The sequence below is a fragment of the Danio rerio genome, chromosome 9, assembly GCF_052040795.2.
Source record: "Danio rerio strain M-AB ecotype USA chromosome 9, GRCz13ab, whole genome shotgun sequence".
Taxonomy (NCBI): domain Eukaryota; kingdom Metazoa; phylum Chordata; class Actinopteri; order Cypriniformes; family Danionidae; genus Danio; species Danio rerio.
Window position 1 is genome coordinate 56,623,766 of NC_141029.1, and position 16,540 is coordinate 56,640,305.

Sequence of the window (16,540 nt, forward strand, 5' to 3'; positions counted from 1 at the left end):
TGCTGAAGTGGGTGAAGTAGATGGTCGAATAAAGCCCTTCTCTAGCTCCTCAGAGATGTAACTCTTCATAGCTTCAGTTTCAGGTTGTGAGAGAGGGAAGATGCGACCACGAGGGGGCGTGGTGCCGGGTAGCAGCTCAATGGCACAGTCATTTTCACGAGGAGGAGGGAGCTTGGTAGCCTTCTGCTTATTAAATGCCTCAATTAAATCGTGATAAGCATCAGGAACATGACGGAGTTCAGAGTCTTCGGTCTTGTTAATTGTGTTGATCTGGACAGGGGAAACAGAGTGCAGACATTGGGTAAAGCATTGATTGCTCCATTTTGTGATCTCACCAGTTCTCCAAGAGACTTGAGGGTCATGCTGTTGTAGCCATGGTAACCCAAGAATTACAGAGTGTTTAGGGGAGTTGATGGCAAGAAGGGAAATTTCCTCTTCATGGAGAGAGCCTGTTTGAAGTAAGATTGGCAGGGTCTGGAATTTTATACGTCCTTCTCCCAAAGGGCGCCCGTCTACAGCAGTGATGGCTATGGAGGAATCACAGGAGGTTAAAGGAATGGAGTGAGTGAAGGCAAACGTGTAATCAATAAAGTTACCAGCGGCTCCTGAATCGATCATGGCCATAGTCTCAATCTCATCTCCATCGTTTCTCAAAGTGACAGGCAGATTCACAACATTATTAGTGGTAGTGAACATAGTGGTTGCACTCACCGAGAGGGTTTTAGGGAGAGGCTTGTTGGGACATAAAACCTTCGTATGACCTGGAAGTCCGCAGTAAATGCACAGGTGATTTCTTCTCCGTCGTTCTCGCTCTTCTGGGTTCAGGCGGGTTCTACCCAATTGCATGGGTTCAGCGGAGGTTTCAGGGGATACAGGACTGGAAGCAATTGAGCATAGCGGATTGCGAGTGCGGAGGAGAGTGTCTAACCTTATGGAAAGTTCGATTAGTTGATCCAGTGTTTTTCCCTCGTCACGACATGCCATCTCTCGCTGCAATTCTGGTCTTAGAGCCTTTCTGTAGAGCGTGGCAAGCGGATCATCAGCCCAGCCAGTTTGCGCTGCCAGAGTGCGGAACTGCAGGGTGAACTCAGCCGCGGAGCGATCTCCCTGTTGGATGCACAATAGCTCCTCGCCAGCGTTACGACCACCCTCTGGATGATCGAACACAGTGCAGAAACGTTTGAGAAAGTCATTAAACGAGGGAAATATCGGGGTACTGTCTGGCCAAACTGCAGTAGCCCAGTCTAGCGCCTTCCCAGTGAGCAGGGAGCACACAAAAGCAATTTTCCCATTCTCGTCCTTAAACAGATGAGGCTGTTGGGCGATGAACAGTTTACATTGCAGTAGGAAGCCTTTACATTTTGCTGGGTTACCTGAGAACTTGTCAGGAAAAGCCAATCGAACTCCGGAAGTCATCGGGGGTTGTGCAACAACAAGTGGACTTGGAGAGTAGTTGGCGGTGGGTTGCGCAGTGGCAGCAGCTTGCAGGTTTTGTAGGGATTTCACCAGTTCGTCTGTTAACTGAGTTAGATGTGTTAGTTGTTGTTGGTGTGTTGACAATACCTGAGCTTGTGTTGTGACTTCGTGAGACAAAACCTGGATGGCTGCGGGATCCGTGTTGGGTGAAGTCTTCTGTAACGGGGAGACTGACACGGAGGGATCCATTTTGCAGTATTTATTAAGTCACACTTAAACATCAACACCTCGCACGGCTGTGCGAACATACAACATACAACTCAACGATGATTAGTAGATAATAGAGGCAGAGTGATTACCAGGCTTGAGTCAAGGGCAGGCAGCGTGATTCAGAGTCCGTGTTACAGGCTTTAGTCAGGGGCAGGCAGCGAGAATCAGAGTCCGTGTAAGCAGGCTTTGGTCAAGGGCAGGCAGAAGACAGAGCAGAGTCGAGAAACGGGCTGAAGTGGTCAACGGGAGATCAGGCAGGATAGAACGCTCAGAAATGCTGGCCGGGGCTAAACAAGACTTCGCAATGAAGTGTGTGTGAGCTGCTTATATGTGGTACGTGGGTCATTAGTGAGATGGAGAACAGGTGTGCTGGGATCTGAGTGAACTGGATGACGTAATGGTTAGAAGTCCGGAGATGGTGACCTCTGCTGGTCAGCGAGGGGAATGACTGGGACCGAGTCGGTGACAGCTGTGATGCAGCTTCAAAAATTTGTTTCAAACCGGAAGAAAGAATTTGTTCGAAATAATGCAAAAACAACCAATTTTCACTTTTTAGTGAGATATATGTGTCCTAATAGTGTTTATAGCAGTGTGGGACACATATACCACTGTCAACAGCTCAAAACATGTGTTCAGGTGTTTCGTGACCTTTTAAATCTGGAAAAAGGGGTAACCAAGGTGCCCTTTAAAACAAAATCCTCCAGTCAGTCTCATTAGCTAAATAATTAATCAATGCAAATAAAGCAAATAAATAAATAAATAAGCAAACAAATAAACAAATAAATAAATAGTTTCACGGCCAATTATCATGATTTAATAATCAATTTTAAAAAATGCATGCATGGAGTTTAATGTGCTTAAACAAAACCCACTAGTCAGTTTTAATGACTTGATAATCATTGAATGCAACAAGAACAAAAATAGAAAACACATAGAGCATGCATATAGTTTAATGTGCTAAAGGTTTCATGGCTTAATAATCAATAATGCAAAAAAATAATAATAATAAATGTGCTCAAATCAAATCTGCCTATCAGTTTTATGGCTTAATAATCAATTAACACAAAAATAAATAAATAAACAAATAAAAACATGCATGTATAGAGTTTTATGTGCTTAAATTAGATCTGTCAGTATCGTTAGTTTAATAATCAATTTAATTCTACAACCATGCATGGATAGAGTTTATTGTGCTAAAACAAAATCCACCAGTCAGTCTCATTAGCTTAATAATCAATTAATGCAATAAATACATTCAACGTCAATTATCATGGTTTAATAATCAATATAGTTTAATTAATGCAAAAAAATAATGCATGGAGTTTAATGTGCTTAAAAAAACTGCCTGCAGGGTTGTTGACTTCATCAATTAATGCAAAAAAAAAAAAATGCATGCATGTATAGAGTTGAATGTGCTAAAACTAAATCTCCCAGTAAGTTTCATGGCTTATTAATCAATTTAAATTCAACAAAGCATGCATGCATACAGTTTAACGTGCTAAAACAAAATCCGCCGGTCAGTTTCATTGGCTAAATAACAGAAAGAGCAGCGGTCTGAAGACACAGCTGAACTGCTTTATAGGAGGAGCTTTATAAACTCCAGATTCCTGAGAGCTTAGGTAACTGTTACAGAGAGAGCTCCCCTTTGGGCTGGCCAACACAAACATCTACAAATTTGGTGTTTTGGTTTCTCAATATTGTAGTACGGCAACACGGTGATAAAAGAGCACATGCAGTAATGGTGAAGAGTCTAACTGAAGATTGATCTCTTAATAATGCCATTTCACCAGCTCCCAGACGTGATCCTTGCACAGAAAGCAAAAACTTGCTTCAGTAAAGAAAACAAGCAGTTTCACAACACCTTGGTATTTCCTGGCACACATTAGGCGTGTGAGATTAATGCCATATTGATTTATCATCAACACGTAACACATCTTTGCAACTGCAGGTTGCCCCATTCACTCAATTGCACATTATTTTGTCTTTTCTACACCAATGCGCAATAAATTGGCTGAACCATATTGGAAAAGTCTGACTTTGCAATATTTGTTTTTCGGTGATACATCTGAATTAGTGCTGTCAAACGATTAATACAAGATAAAAGTTTGCGCTTACAAAGTATACATGTGTATTAACTAGGCCTGCACAATGTATTGATTCAGCATTGATTAGATTAGATTGGATTCAACTTTATTGTCATTACACATGTGCAAGTACAAGGCAACGAAACGCAGTTTAGGTCTAACCAGCAGTGCAACAGCAGCAAGTGCAGGATACAGGAATAAGTTATAAAGTGCAGATATAGAAAAACTATGGTGATATTTACAGATGGATGTGCTATCAACATTATATACAGGTTATATTAGCTATGAACAGAGATTTACAATGAATATATGTACAGGTTGCTATTAATAATCAGAAGTGTGCAGATGGATAAACATAATTACAGATGTATATGCAAAGGCGTGTGTACATAATTGCAGATGTCCATGTGTAGTGGGTATGTACAGTTCAAATTAATGAATCAGTGCAATGTAGTGCAATGAATATGTGCAGTTTGTAAATGTGCAAATGTTAAACAGCGCAGTGATTGTGAGGAGTATAAGTTAGAGGAGAGTGGGGGTGTATTTGGGGGGAAAAAGAGTCAGTGAGGGGCACAGTTCAAGAGGGAGACAGCTCTGGGGAAAAAGCTGTTCCTCAGTCTGCTGGTTTTAGTCCGGGGGAGCCTGAAGCGCAGAGAGAAAAACAGTCTGTGCGCAGGGTGAGAGGTGTCCTAAGAATACTGCGTGCTCGGCGCAGACAGTGTTTCCTCTGGATGTCCTCAATGGCAGACAGTGTTTCCTCTGGATGTCCTCAATGGCTGGCAGAGTGGTCCCTGTGATGCGTTGGGCAGTTTTCTCCATTTTCTCCACCCGCTGCAGTGCCTTACGCTCAGCAATGGAGCAGTTTCCATACCAGACTGTGACGCAGTTGATCAGGATGCTCTTTACTGTGCAGTGGTAGAAGTTCACCAAGACGGCTGATGAAAGCTGGGTCTTCTTAAGTTGCTTTAAGAAAAGTAGGGGCTGGTGAGCCTTCTTGACCAGGCTGGAGGTGTTGGTGGTCCAGGAAAGGTCCTTTGAGATGTGGGTCCCCAGGAATTTGAAGGATGAGACTATGTCATTTATCTGGATGGGATCATGTGAGCCTGTTCGTCCCTTCTTGAAGTCCACAATGAGCTCCTTGGTCTTTGATTGACATTTTCTCTTTTAAATATTTATGTTTAACAGAGCAAGGAAATTTTCACAGTATTTCTGGTAATATTTTTTTCTTCTGGAGAAAGTCTTATTAGTTTTATTTTGGCTAAAATAAAAGCAGTTTTACGTTTTTTTAAAAACTTTTTTTAGGGCAAAATTATTAGCCACTTTAAGTTTTTTTTTTTTTTTTTCAATAGTCTACTGAAAAAAACACTGTTATACAATAACTTGCCTAATTACCCTAACCTGCCTAGTTAACCTAATTAACCTAGTTAAGCCTTTAAATGTTGCTTTAAGCTGTATAGAAGTCTCTTGAAGAATATCTGGTAAAATATCATGTGCTGTCATCATGACAAGGAGAAAATAATGTGTTGAAGAAATTTTCTCTCCGTTAAACAGAAATTGGGGGAAAAAATAAACATGGGGGCGAATAATTCTGACGTCAACTATATATATATATATATATTAGGGGTGTAACGATTTATCGTTGTACGATTTATTGCGATGCAAAAATGTCTCGATATGCATCGTGGCGTTATGGCGATTTGATTACGATATGACGTCCGTTTTCTCTTATTAGTTGAGCTGTTTGCACGTGAGCTACGTTCCACCTGCTGTCGCACGTGAGTTTAGATTGCAGCAGCAGTAATGTTAGCAGACCATAATGAGTGGAGTTGAAATAGAGGATGGCCCATCCTCTCAAAATCAGACGTCTGGCAACATTTCGGTTGTCTAGTCATTGCTTTAGACTCGTCCGCTTTTTGACACGCATACTGGGTCAAACATCCTAAGTTTTAAAGTCTTCACAGTGATTTACATACTTTGCACAGCGACATGGATACCTCCCAATGGTGTTGAAAGAGTCACATACTGTATTTATAAGGTACAATTCACCCTAAAATATCATTCTGTCTTCATATAATGATGTATTGGCCGCCGCAAAATCACACAAGACGTGAGCTGTTACTACAGAGGGCGGATGATAGACGCGCGTATGGCAAGCCGTTTTAGCATTTAAACCTTTGATCTGACTATCCATAAATATATTTAGAGATATCTCTAATTATATTTTGACTAGTCATAATTATAATTCGACTAGTCAAAATATAATTAGAGATATCTCTGAATTAATTTAATTAAATATGAATTAAATATATTTATGGATAGTCAGAACAAAGGTTTAAATGCTAAAACGGCTTGCCATACGCGCGCGTCTGCTTCAGTGAACAGAACCTGCAGGTTGTGACTAATAAAGTAGTAAACAACATTCAGTTTGGGGAACAGAGTGATCTTTCAGGAGCCGCGTGGGAAGTATAAACAGCACTTAGCAGTGGAAATGAAACCGAAAACGTACACATTATTTAAACAATCATATCGCGTTTAAGAGTTATGATTACGACGAGCATTAACCCTTTTGAGTACAGAGGAACACAAAAATGCACGTCAACATGATACACTTGATAGCGCCGACATCAGCGACGCCGAAGAAATAGTAAACCTGCCTAAACTGCTGAAAAGAGTCACGACTGTCCTGTGTAATGAAAAGACGGCCACCCTGTTACTCATCATGCCCAACATGAAGACGTTTTTAAATAGTTTTATTTTCCAGAGACAGGCCTGTTTAATTTATTTTCTAAAAGAAGGTTCAGTTTAACAAGTTGAAACAAAAGAAATACATAAAAAATAGTTTACTTGGTAAAATTTGCATTTCAGTAAATTTTCAATTTTTATTCCAAATATCGTGATACACATCGTATCGTGAGCTGAGTGTATCGTTACACCCCTAATATATATATATATATAAATATATATATATATATATATATATATATATATATATATATATATATATATATATATATATATATATATATATATATAAATAAATGACAGAAAAACTAAATATATACATTTCATTTTTTACTAATATCGTGCAGCCCTAATGTGTACTGTGGAAATATTAATGTTTTTCAAATATATATTTTTCATATTTTTCATACAAAATATTGCAAAAGTGTTCCATATATTACTTTTTTCAACCATTGGAATTACAAATATGTACATATATGGTCATACATTTTATCTATAATTTTATATGTTGCGTTTATATATGACTGATTAATAAAGTCATCTGGAATGGCAAAGAAAGCGTTCTTGCAGGACTCCCAGAGTTCATCAGGAGTCTTTGGATTCATCTTCAACGCCTCCTCCTTCATCTTACTCCAGACATACTCAATAATTTTGATGTCTGGTGACTGGGCTGGCCAATCCTGGAGCAGCTTGACCTTCTCTGCTTTCAGGAGCTTTGATGTGGAGGCTGAAGTATGAGAAGGAGCGCTATCCTGCTGGAGAATTGTCCCTCTCCTGTGGTTTGTAATGTAATGGGCAGCACAAATGTCTTGACACCTCAGGCTGTTGATGTTGATCATCCACTCTGCAGATCTCTCCGTACTGAATGAACCCCAAACCATGATTTCTCCTTCACCAAACTTGACTGATTTCTGTGAGAATCTTGGTCCATGCTGGTTCCAGTAGGTCTTCTGCAGTATTGGTGATGATTGATGCAGATCAACAGAGGATATAGCAGAGAAATCCACCTTCTGACACTTTTACACATCATCAACAACAAGACAAGTTATTTATTAGTTGCACTTACAACTGAGATCCACAACAAGACTTTTGTCAGGTAGTCTACACGCATAATTTATACATGTAAACCAGTAATAATGTCATAAATGTAACTTGCATATATTACCACATGCTTATTTGTTTATGGTTCATCATAAGTTTGAATTTCATAAATAAATTGTGCATCCCCCTGATCATTCGTGCACTTTCAGCATGTTTCAAATGTCTGTGCATTTAATTATCTGTGTTTTCCTGTGGCATTTAGGAGGAGAGTACAATAGTTTGGGGATAAAAACATTTATTAAAGTCAGACTCAGCAGCTAAACCACAGTAGGAGTTCAATATGTTGCGTTGTCTTGGGGCTTTAGTGTTTTCTATTTGTGTTGGATTGCGTGGGACATTCCTGCGAGACGTGCCTGCTGTCTGCAGCTCAAACCCTGCGGCTGCGGGACCCAATCATACGTCTTCATCTTTCACCAGCGCTGCACTGTCTGTGAAGCACCGGATCCGCCTTTACACACTCAACGCATGTCTGATCTTCAATCAAGCACACACACACTCCAAGTCTCACTTCACTGGCCATTAGTGGGTTAAGTTCAAGACTTTGACGTCAGCTTTTAAAACTGACCCACAGGTTTACGCTTCCTCCAGTGCCCTAGAGTCATTCAGTTCAACACAAGAAGCCTGAACACTCTCTGGTCATTAGGAAACACCCATACACTCTCACATACACTCATACACTATGACTAATTTAGTTCATCAATTTCACTTATAGCGCATGTGTTTGGACTGTGGGGGACACCGGAGCACCCGGAGGAAACCCACGCCAACAGAGAACATGCAAACTCCACACAGAAATGCCAACAGCTGGGACTCAAACCAGCGATGTTCTTGCTGTGAGGCCACAGTGCTAACCACTGAGCCACCATGCTGCAGACTTCAAGTGTGCTTTGTTTACATATAATTAATGTCAAATGTTAATTTTCTACCCCTCATTCTTCAGAATATCTCGTTTTGCATTCAGACTAAATAAATAAATTCATAAATGTATGTTTACAGCCGCTTGAATGTAAGTAAATGATGTGGAAATGTTGATTTTTGGGTGAACTTTTTTTTTATTTATTTTTTTATTATAGTTTTGAAACATTACATAAAGTAAAAATACAATAATTCAGATATATATTATATCCATAAACATTACTATAGTTACAAGATCCAAAAATGATAAAGTAAATATATAACAGGAGAGAAAAAAATAATAAAAAATTGCAAAAAAAAAAAAATTTATAAATTAATTAATTAATTAATTAATTGATAAGATGAAAAAAAATATTACAAAATACTTCTATACATATAAACTAAAATAATAACTTAGGATACAACCATCGACTACAGCGGGCGATCAGAACTAGAAAAAAATTCCTTTATGAAATCTAACATTAAATCATTCTTTTTGTTTTTAATTTGCATTAGAGACTTCTTCAGATTTTCCATTTCTAATAAAAAAATATTACATTTTGGTACGCATTTCGCAAATTTCTGTTTATGTATAAAATATTTACCATGTAAAATGTAGAAGTTAACAACATACTCGAATGTTGATTTTAGGGTGAACTGTCCCTTTAAATGCTCTTGTTCTTGCATTTCTTGGTGCAATTGTAACTTCAGCTGCTTTAAATGAGTACTGTTGAAACCTGGCATGCAAAAGCACTGCTGGACGCTGTAAGATCAAGTGATTGTGATGTTCCTGAAGACAAAACGCTTGTGCAATAACCAAACACTAATTAGCCGAACCGCATGCATGACAGTTTAAAAGAAGAAAAGATGCATGCAGCTAAAAATGATTCAGAACATACGGTTTAACAAAAAAAACTAACAAACATACTTGTAAACAAACCTTGCAGATGTTCATACTTTAGACAACATCACACAAACCTCATTCATTTTCCTTCAGCTTAGTTCCTTTATTTACCAGGGGACGCCACAGCGGAATGAACCGCCAACTATTCCATCATATGTTTTACACCCTTCCAGCTGCAATCCAGTACTGGGAAAGTTCATTTCATTCATTCAATTTCTTGTCAGCTTAGTCTCTTTATTAATCTGGGGTCTCCACAGCGGAATGAACCACCAACTTATCCAGCTAGTTTTTACATAGCAGATGCCCTTTCAGCCGCAACCCATCTCTGGGAAACATCCACACACACATATTCACACACACACACACACATAGACTATGGACAATTTAGCCTACCCAACAGAGAGAACATGCAAACTCCACACAGAAACGCCAACTGAGCCGAGGCTTGAACCAGCGACCCAGCAAAATTCTTGCTGTGAGGCGACAGCACTACCTACTGCACCACTGCCTCGCCCCTACTGGGAAAATATATTTTAATATTTAAAATATATTTTCCTAAAAAAAAATTGACTGACCCAACATTGGCTTTCAACAACCCAGCATTTTTAGAGAGCATGCAACCCTCATTAATTATCACTTTAAAACTATCTGGGTCAAATATGGACAAACCCAACCATTGGGTTAAAAAGTCTCATTTAAGTTTAACTGGAAAAAAATTCTCATTGTTGTTTTTTAGAGTGTGTGTTCAATATTATGATTTAAACTCTTTCTTTAACTACTAAACTCTTTTATAGTTTGATCGAATTATCATTTCAAAGCTATTTTTAGCCTATTAAAAAACAGAAACCTCAACAACAGCGTGAGGCCAGGCTACAAGCAAGTCAACAACAGCTGCATCATTCCTTCAGCACAGATTTCCTAATCTCACCTCAGATTTACAGATATGGTGGGAAACTGCTTATTTACAGATATTTTGTAGTTTAGCCTATAAAACTGTGACAATTATCAAATATGCAAACTGGTAACCATTGACTTTAATAGGATAAACAAACACTAAAGAAGTCAATGGTTATAGTTTTCCAGCATTCTTCAAAATATCTTCTTATGTGTTCGACACAAACTCAAACAGGTTTGAAACAAGTAAATGATGACAGCATGGACGTTTGTGTAAAATGTCAATCAAAGTCACCTTGTTAAACTTTAGAGTTGAATTTTCAACATCAAGAGTGGACAGCAAAATAATGCAACTGACAACCGTAAATAAACGGAAAGCATCACACAATATGCAGACTGTTCATTAACACAGTGCAAGTCAACAACAGCTGTATGTCTTAAGCACAGTTTTCCAAATCTCACCTCAGATTTGCAGGTATTGTGGGAAACTGCTGATTGATGAATATTTTACTGTGACAAATATCAAACTGGTAAACAATAGTAGGAAAAACAAACACTATAGAAGTCAATGGTTACAGGCTTCCAGCATTCTTCAAAACATCTTCTTTTGTGTTCGACACAAACTCAAACAGGTTTGAAACAAGTAAATGATGACAGAATTGACTTTTCTGTGTGAACTATGCCTTTAACTAATAAAACCTTATCATATAAATGGTGAATTATCATTTATAAACCATTTTCATTAAAAAAGTCATTTTGTGATTCATGTTTTTATTTTGCTCGTTTATTTCTGATTTTAAATTGTATTGAGACCCCATCCAACAACTTTTAACCTTGACAAGTCGAAAAAATTTTGACTTTTATGAACATTTTTCATAGGTTAAAGTGCTATATTGTCTGGGTTGGTGTTGAATTACGCTACAAAAACCTTGTAATAACCGCTGCATCATTTCTTCATTAAGGTAAATTTGTTTTCATTTTCACACATTCAGAATTTCTCCTCAATAATATACTTTCAGAAAATTGATATTTTACAGTGTAGGCTATAGTTTAAACTGACAAATATCAAATGAAAACTGGTAACCATTGACTTTAATAGGATAAACAAACACTATATGGAAAGTCAATGGTTACAGGTTTTCAGCATTCTTCAAAATATCTTCTTTAGTGTTCAGCACAAACTCAAACAGGTTTGAAACAAGTAAATGATGACAGAATGGACGTTTGTGTCTGAACGATCCCTTTAACCAGTGAAACCCTATCATATAAAGTGTGCCCGAATTATCATTTAAAATCTATTTTTATTTTAAAAATCTGAACATCATGATGCCACACTGTAAATCAGCAGTTTTAAAATGCATTAGGGGAGCTTGAAGTTTCTTCCAACCACTTTTAACCTTGACAAGTTGTAAAAAGTGACTTTAATGAACATTTTTAATAGTTTGCAATGCTATATAGTCTGGGTTGGTGTTTTAATAGTACACTACATAAACCTTGTATTGGACTGTAGCACATTTTCTGTTGTTTTACACACTTAATTCTCTGTATAGGCTATTATTTTGTATACATTATATTATGACAAACTACTAAAATGTCAATAAAAGTCACCTTGTTAAACTGCAGAGTTGAATTTTCAACATCAAGAGTGGACAGAGCAAAATGATGCAACTGACAACCGTAAATAAACGGAAAGCATCACACAATATGCAGACTATTCGTTAACATGCATATTTTTACATTGCAGGCTACACACAAGTCAACAACAGCTGCATCATTTCTTCAGCACAGATTTCCTCATTGACCTATCAAACAGGTAACCATTGGCTTCAATAGTGGGGAAAAAACAATATTGAAGTCAATGGTTACAGGTTTCCAGCATTCTTCAAAATATCTTCTTTTAGTGTTCAACAGAATAACTCAAACAGGTTTGTTGTAAAAGGTAAAGGTTGACTAAATGAAGACAGAATTTAATTAGTTTTTTTGTGTTAACTTATCTATTTAATTACAAAGTTTTTAGACTAATTATAATTTAAAAACTATTTTTATTTACATCATGATGCCACACTGTAAATTAGCAGCTTCAATTGCATCCCTTTATCCTTCTTCCAACAACTTTTATCCTTGAAAAGTTGGAAAAGGTTACTTTTCTGAACATATTTTATAAGTTTAAAGTGATATATTGTCTGTATTTGTGTTATAAATTACCGTACAAAATCATTGTAATAAACTGCCGGTACATTGTTATTTTACACGCTTATTTCTCTATATAGGCTGTTATTTTGTATTATTACAAACTACTAAAATGTAAATAAAAGTTGCATTGTTAATCTTTAGAGTTGAATTTTCAATATCAAGAGTGGACAGACCAAAATAATGCAACTGGCAACCGTAAATAAACGGAAAGCATCACACAATATGCAGACTGTTCATTAACACGGTGCAAGTCAACAACAGCAGCAGCTGCACAGTTTTCCAAATCTCACCTCAGATTTGCAGATATTTTGGGAAATTGCTAATTGATGAATATTTTACTGTAACAAATATCAAACTGGTAACCAATAGTAGGAGAACCAAACACTATAGAAGTCAATGGTTACAGGCTTCCAGCATTCTTCAAAATATCTTCTTTTGTATTCGACACAAACTCAAACAGAACTTTCAACATGAAAAGGAAACAACAGAGCAGAGATCAACATCAGATAATCCAATTCACAATGAACATAAAACAACACAAAATACACTTTCTACAGTGCAGGCTTCGTGCAAGTCAACAACAGCTGCATCATTTCTTCATTAAGGTCAATTTATTTTCATTTTCACACATTGAGAATTTCTCCTCAATAATATACTTTCAGAAAATTGATATTTTATAGTGTAGGCTATAGTTTAAACTGACAAATATCAAATGAAAACTGGTAACCATTGACTTTAATAGGATAAACAAACACTATATGGAAAGCCAATGGTTACAGGTTTCCAGCATTCTTCAAAATATCTTCTTTTGTGTGCGACACAAACTCAAACAGGTTTGAAACAAGTAAATGATGACAGAATTGACTTTTTCGTGTGAACAATCCCTTTAACTAATAAAACCTTATTTATATAAAGTGTGACTGAATTATCATTTATAAACTATTTTCATTAAAAAAGTCATTTTGTGATTCATGTTTTTATTTTGCTCGTTTATTTCTGATTTTAAATTGTATTGAGACCTCATCCAACAACTTTTAACCTTGACAAGTCGAAAAAATTTTACTTTTATGAATATTTTTCGTAGGTTAAAGTGTTGGTGGTGAATTCCGCTACAAAAACTTTGTAATAACCGCTGCATCATTTCTTCATTAAGGTAAATTTGTTTTCATTTTCACACATTCAGAATTTCTCCTCAATAATATACTTTCAGAAAATTGAAAATATATGGATATTTTATAGTGTAGGCTATAGTTTGAACTGACAAATATGAAATGAAAACTGGTAACCATTGACTTTAATAGGATAAACAAACACTATATGGAAAGCCAATGGTTACAGGTTTCCAGCATTCTTCAAAATATCTTCTTTTGTGTGCGACACAAACTCAAACAGGTTTGAAACAAGTAAATGATGACAGAATTGACTTTTTCGTGTAAACTATGGCTTTAACTAATAAAAACTTATCTTTATTTATATAAAGTGTGACTGAATTATCATTTATAAACTATTTTCATTAAAAAAGTCATTTTGTGATTCATGTTTTTATTTTGCTCGTTTATTTCTGATTTTAAATTGTATTGAGACCTCATCCAACAACTTTTAACCTTGACAAGTCGAAAAAATTTGACTTTTATGAACATTTTTCATAGGTTAAAGTGGCATATACTCTATGTTGGTGTTGAATTACGCTTCCAAATCCTTGTAATAATCGCTGCATCATTTCTTCATTAAGATCAATTTGTTTTCATTTTCACACATTCAGAATTTCTCCTCAATAATATACTTTCAGAAAATTGATATTTTATAGTGTAGGCTATAGTTTAAACTGACAAATATCAAATGAAAACTGGTAACCATTGACTTTAATAGGATAAACAAACACTATGGAAAGTCAATGGTTACAGGTTTCCAGCATTCTTCAAAATATCTTCTTTTGTGTTCGGCCCAAACTCAAACAGGTTTGAAACAAGTAAATGATAACAGAATTGACTTTTTCGTGTAAACTATGGCTTTAACTAATAAAAACGTATCTTTATTTATATAAAGTGTGACTGAATTATCATTTATAAACTATTTTCCTTATAAAAGTCATTTTGTGATTCATGTTTTTATTTTGCTCGTTTATACCTGATTTTAAATTATATTGAGACCTCATCCAACAACTTTGAACCTTGACAAGTCGAAAGAATTTTGACTTTTATGAACATTTTTCACAGGTTAAAGTGCTATATTGTCTGGGTTGGTGTTGTATTACGCTACAAAAGCCTTGTGACAAACCGCAGCACATTTTCTGTTATTTTATACTCTTATTTCTCTACAATTTTATTTGTTTTATTATTATAAACTAATATAATGTCAATAAAAGTCACTGTTAAACTGTAGAGTTGAATTGTCAACATCAAAAGCAGAGATCAACATCAAATAATCCAACTCACAAGCATAAATGAACGAAAAACAACCCAAAAGTGCAGGCAATGCAAGTCAACAACAGCTGCATCATCTCATCAGCACAGTTTGCTCACCTCAGATTTGCAGATATTGTGGGAAACCGCATCCGACGGAGGCAGCCTCCTCTGAAGCCACTTTCTCGGAGAAAAGATGTTGCTCGATCCAGAAATGTTAAGCGATAAATCCCGTTTACCGCTGGAGATGGAGGAGGCGTCGGAAAACGCGGATAAACTGGCGGAGGAGAGGCGGGGGTCGACGGAGGGGCTGTCCGGGCTGCTGTTAAACCCAGATGTGGAGCTCGAGGTCCGGCAGAAGGAGCGCGGGGCGGCCGCTGGGTTTCCCCCAGGAGGAGAGCCGCAGGTCCGGGTCAGAGCCGAGTCCAGACTGCGGGTCTGCTGGAGCTTCCGCTTGGAGAGAGTTTTAGAGTTTCCCGATGAGGAGCAGGAGAAGACGCTGTTCAGCAAACCCTGCGCGGACATCCCTGCAGATTCTCACACACTGCATCCATCTGAACCAGACTTTAAGAGGAATGTAGTTTAAAAGCAGATTCGTATTGTCTCATTCATGTTTGTCAGCTGTTTTTAGCGCTGTTTTCACCGCTGTGTTTACTGTTCAAGCCAAAGCGCGCGACTGAGGAGAAGTTTCTACGGAGTTTCTGAGCCCCGCCCTCTTTCTTCAGTGCTCTGACATCATCGATAAAATGATAGAAAATACAGTGAAATTAAATTATAAAGTAAATAAAAATCAGTAAAATGAAGTTGAAATTAAACTAAATTAACAAACAAATTATCAAATAAAATAAAGGTAAACTAAATAAAATAAAAGTACAAAATAAAAATATATACATTAAATTAAATAAAAGTATAAAGAAATAAAATAAAATAATGTAAACTTAGTAAAATAAAGTAAAAAAAAACTTTAAATTGAAAAATAAAACGTAAAATAAAATTATATTATTATAAAATAATAGAACAAAAATAAAATAAAAAGTAATAAAATTTACTAAATAATAAGAAAGAAAAGTAAAATGAAATAAACAAAAACTGAAACAAAACTAAGTCAAATAAATAAATATTAATTAATAGTTTAATTTAATTAAAAAATGAAATAAAAGTAGAAAAAGTGAGGTAAGGTAAAGTGAAGTAAAGTTTTCCCACTATAATAGTTTAAAAGCAGATTCGTATTGTCTCATTCATGTTTGTCAGCTGTTTTCACGGCTGTTTTTTACTGTTCAAGCCCAATCATTTGCACTGAGAGTTTTTTTCCTCTTTTTTCAATGCTCTGACATCATTGATAAAATAAAGTGAAATTGAATTATAAATTAATAAAAGATTCTATAAAACAAAGTAAATTAAACTAACAAATTAACAAATAAAATAAACCTAAACTAAATAAAATACAATAAAGTGAAATAAAAACATAAAATAAAATATAATTAAATAAAATTGTATATAAATTAAATAAACTCAATGAAGTGAAGTAAAGCCAAACTTTAAAGTGAAGATTAGAAGTAAAATAAAATAATGTTAATGTAAAGTACAATAAAACAAAAAGTAAAATACATTAAAAAGTAAAATCAAACAAAATTAACCTG

The 16,540-nt window shown here is 36.1% G+C and overlaps 1 protein-coding gene and 1 long non-coding RNA gene across 4 annotated transcripts in view; both read right to left on the reverse strand.

The window, feature by feature from the left end:
- The window catches only part of arhgap6 (Rho GTPase activating protein 6), an 86,758-nt gene extending 71,180 nt beyond the window's left edge, over nucleotides 1-15,578 (reverse strand). For all 3 annotated transcript variants that reach the window (XR_015499934.1, XM_087268482.1, XM_087268483.1), the window contains exon 1: nucleotides 15,021-15,578. Coding sequence is in view for 2 of the 3 variants with exons in the window: in XM_087268482.1 (XP_087124608.1) it covers nucleotides 15,021-15,425 (405 nt within the window). In the remaining variant the exon portion in view is untranslated. The remainder of the gene's footprint in view (nucleotides 1-15,020) is intronic.
- LOC147842475 (uncharacterized) lies at nucleotides 13,109-14,367 on the reverse strand. Its single transcript, XR_015500097.1, has 2 exons — nucleotides 13,813-14,367; nucleotides 13,109-13,252 (listed from the first exon to the last, which is right to left on the reverse strand). It is a non-coding gene; the product is annotated as an uncharacterized LOC147842475 (long non-coding RNA).
- Nucleotides 15,579-16,540: the final 962 nt, after the last annotated feature.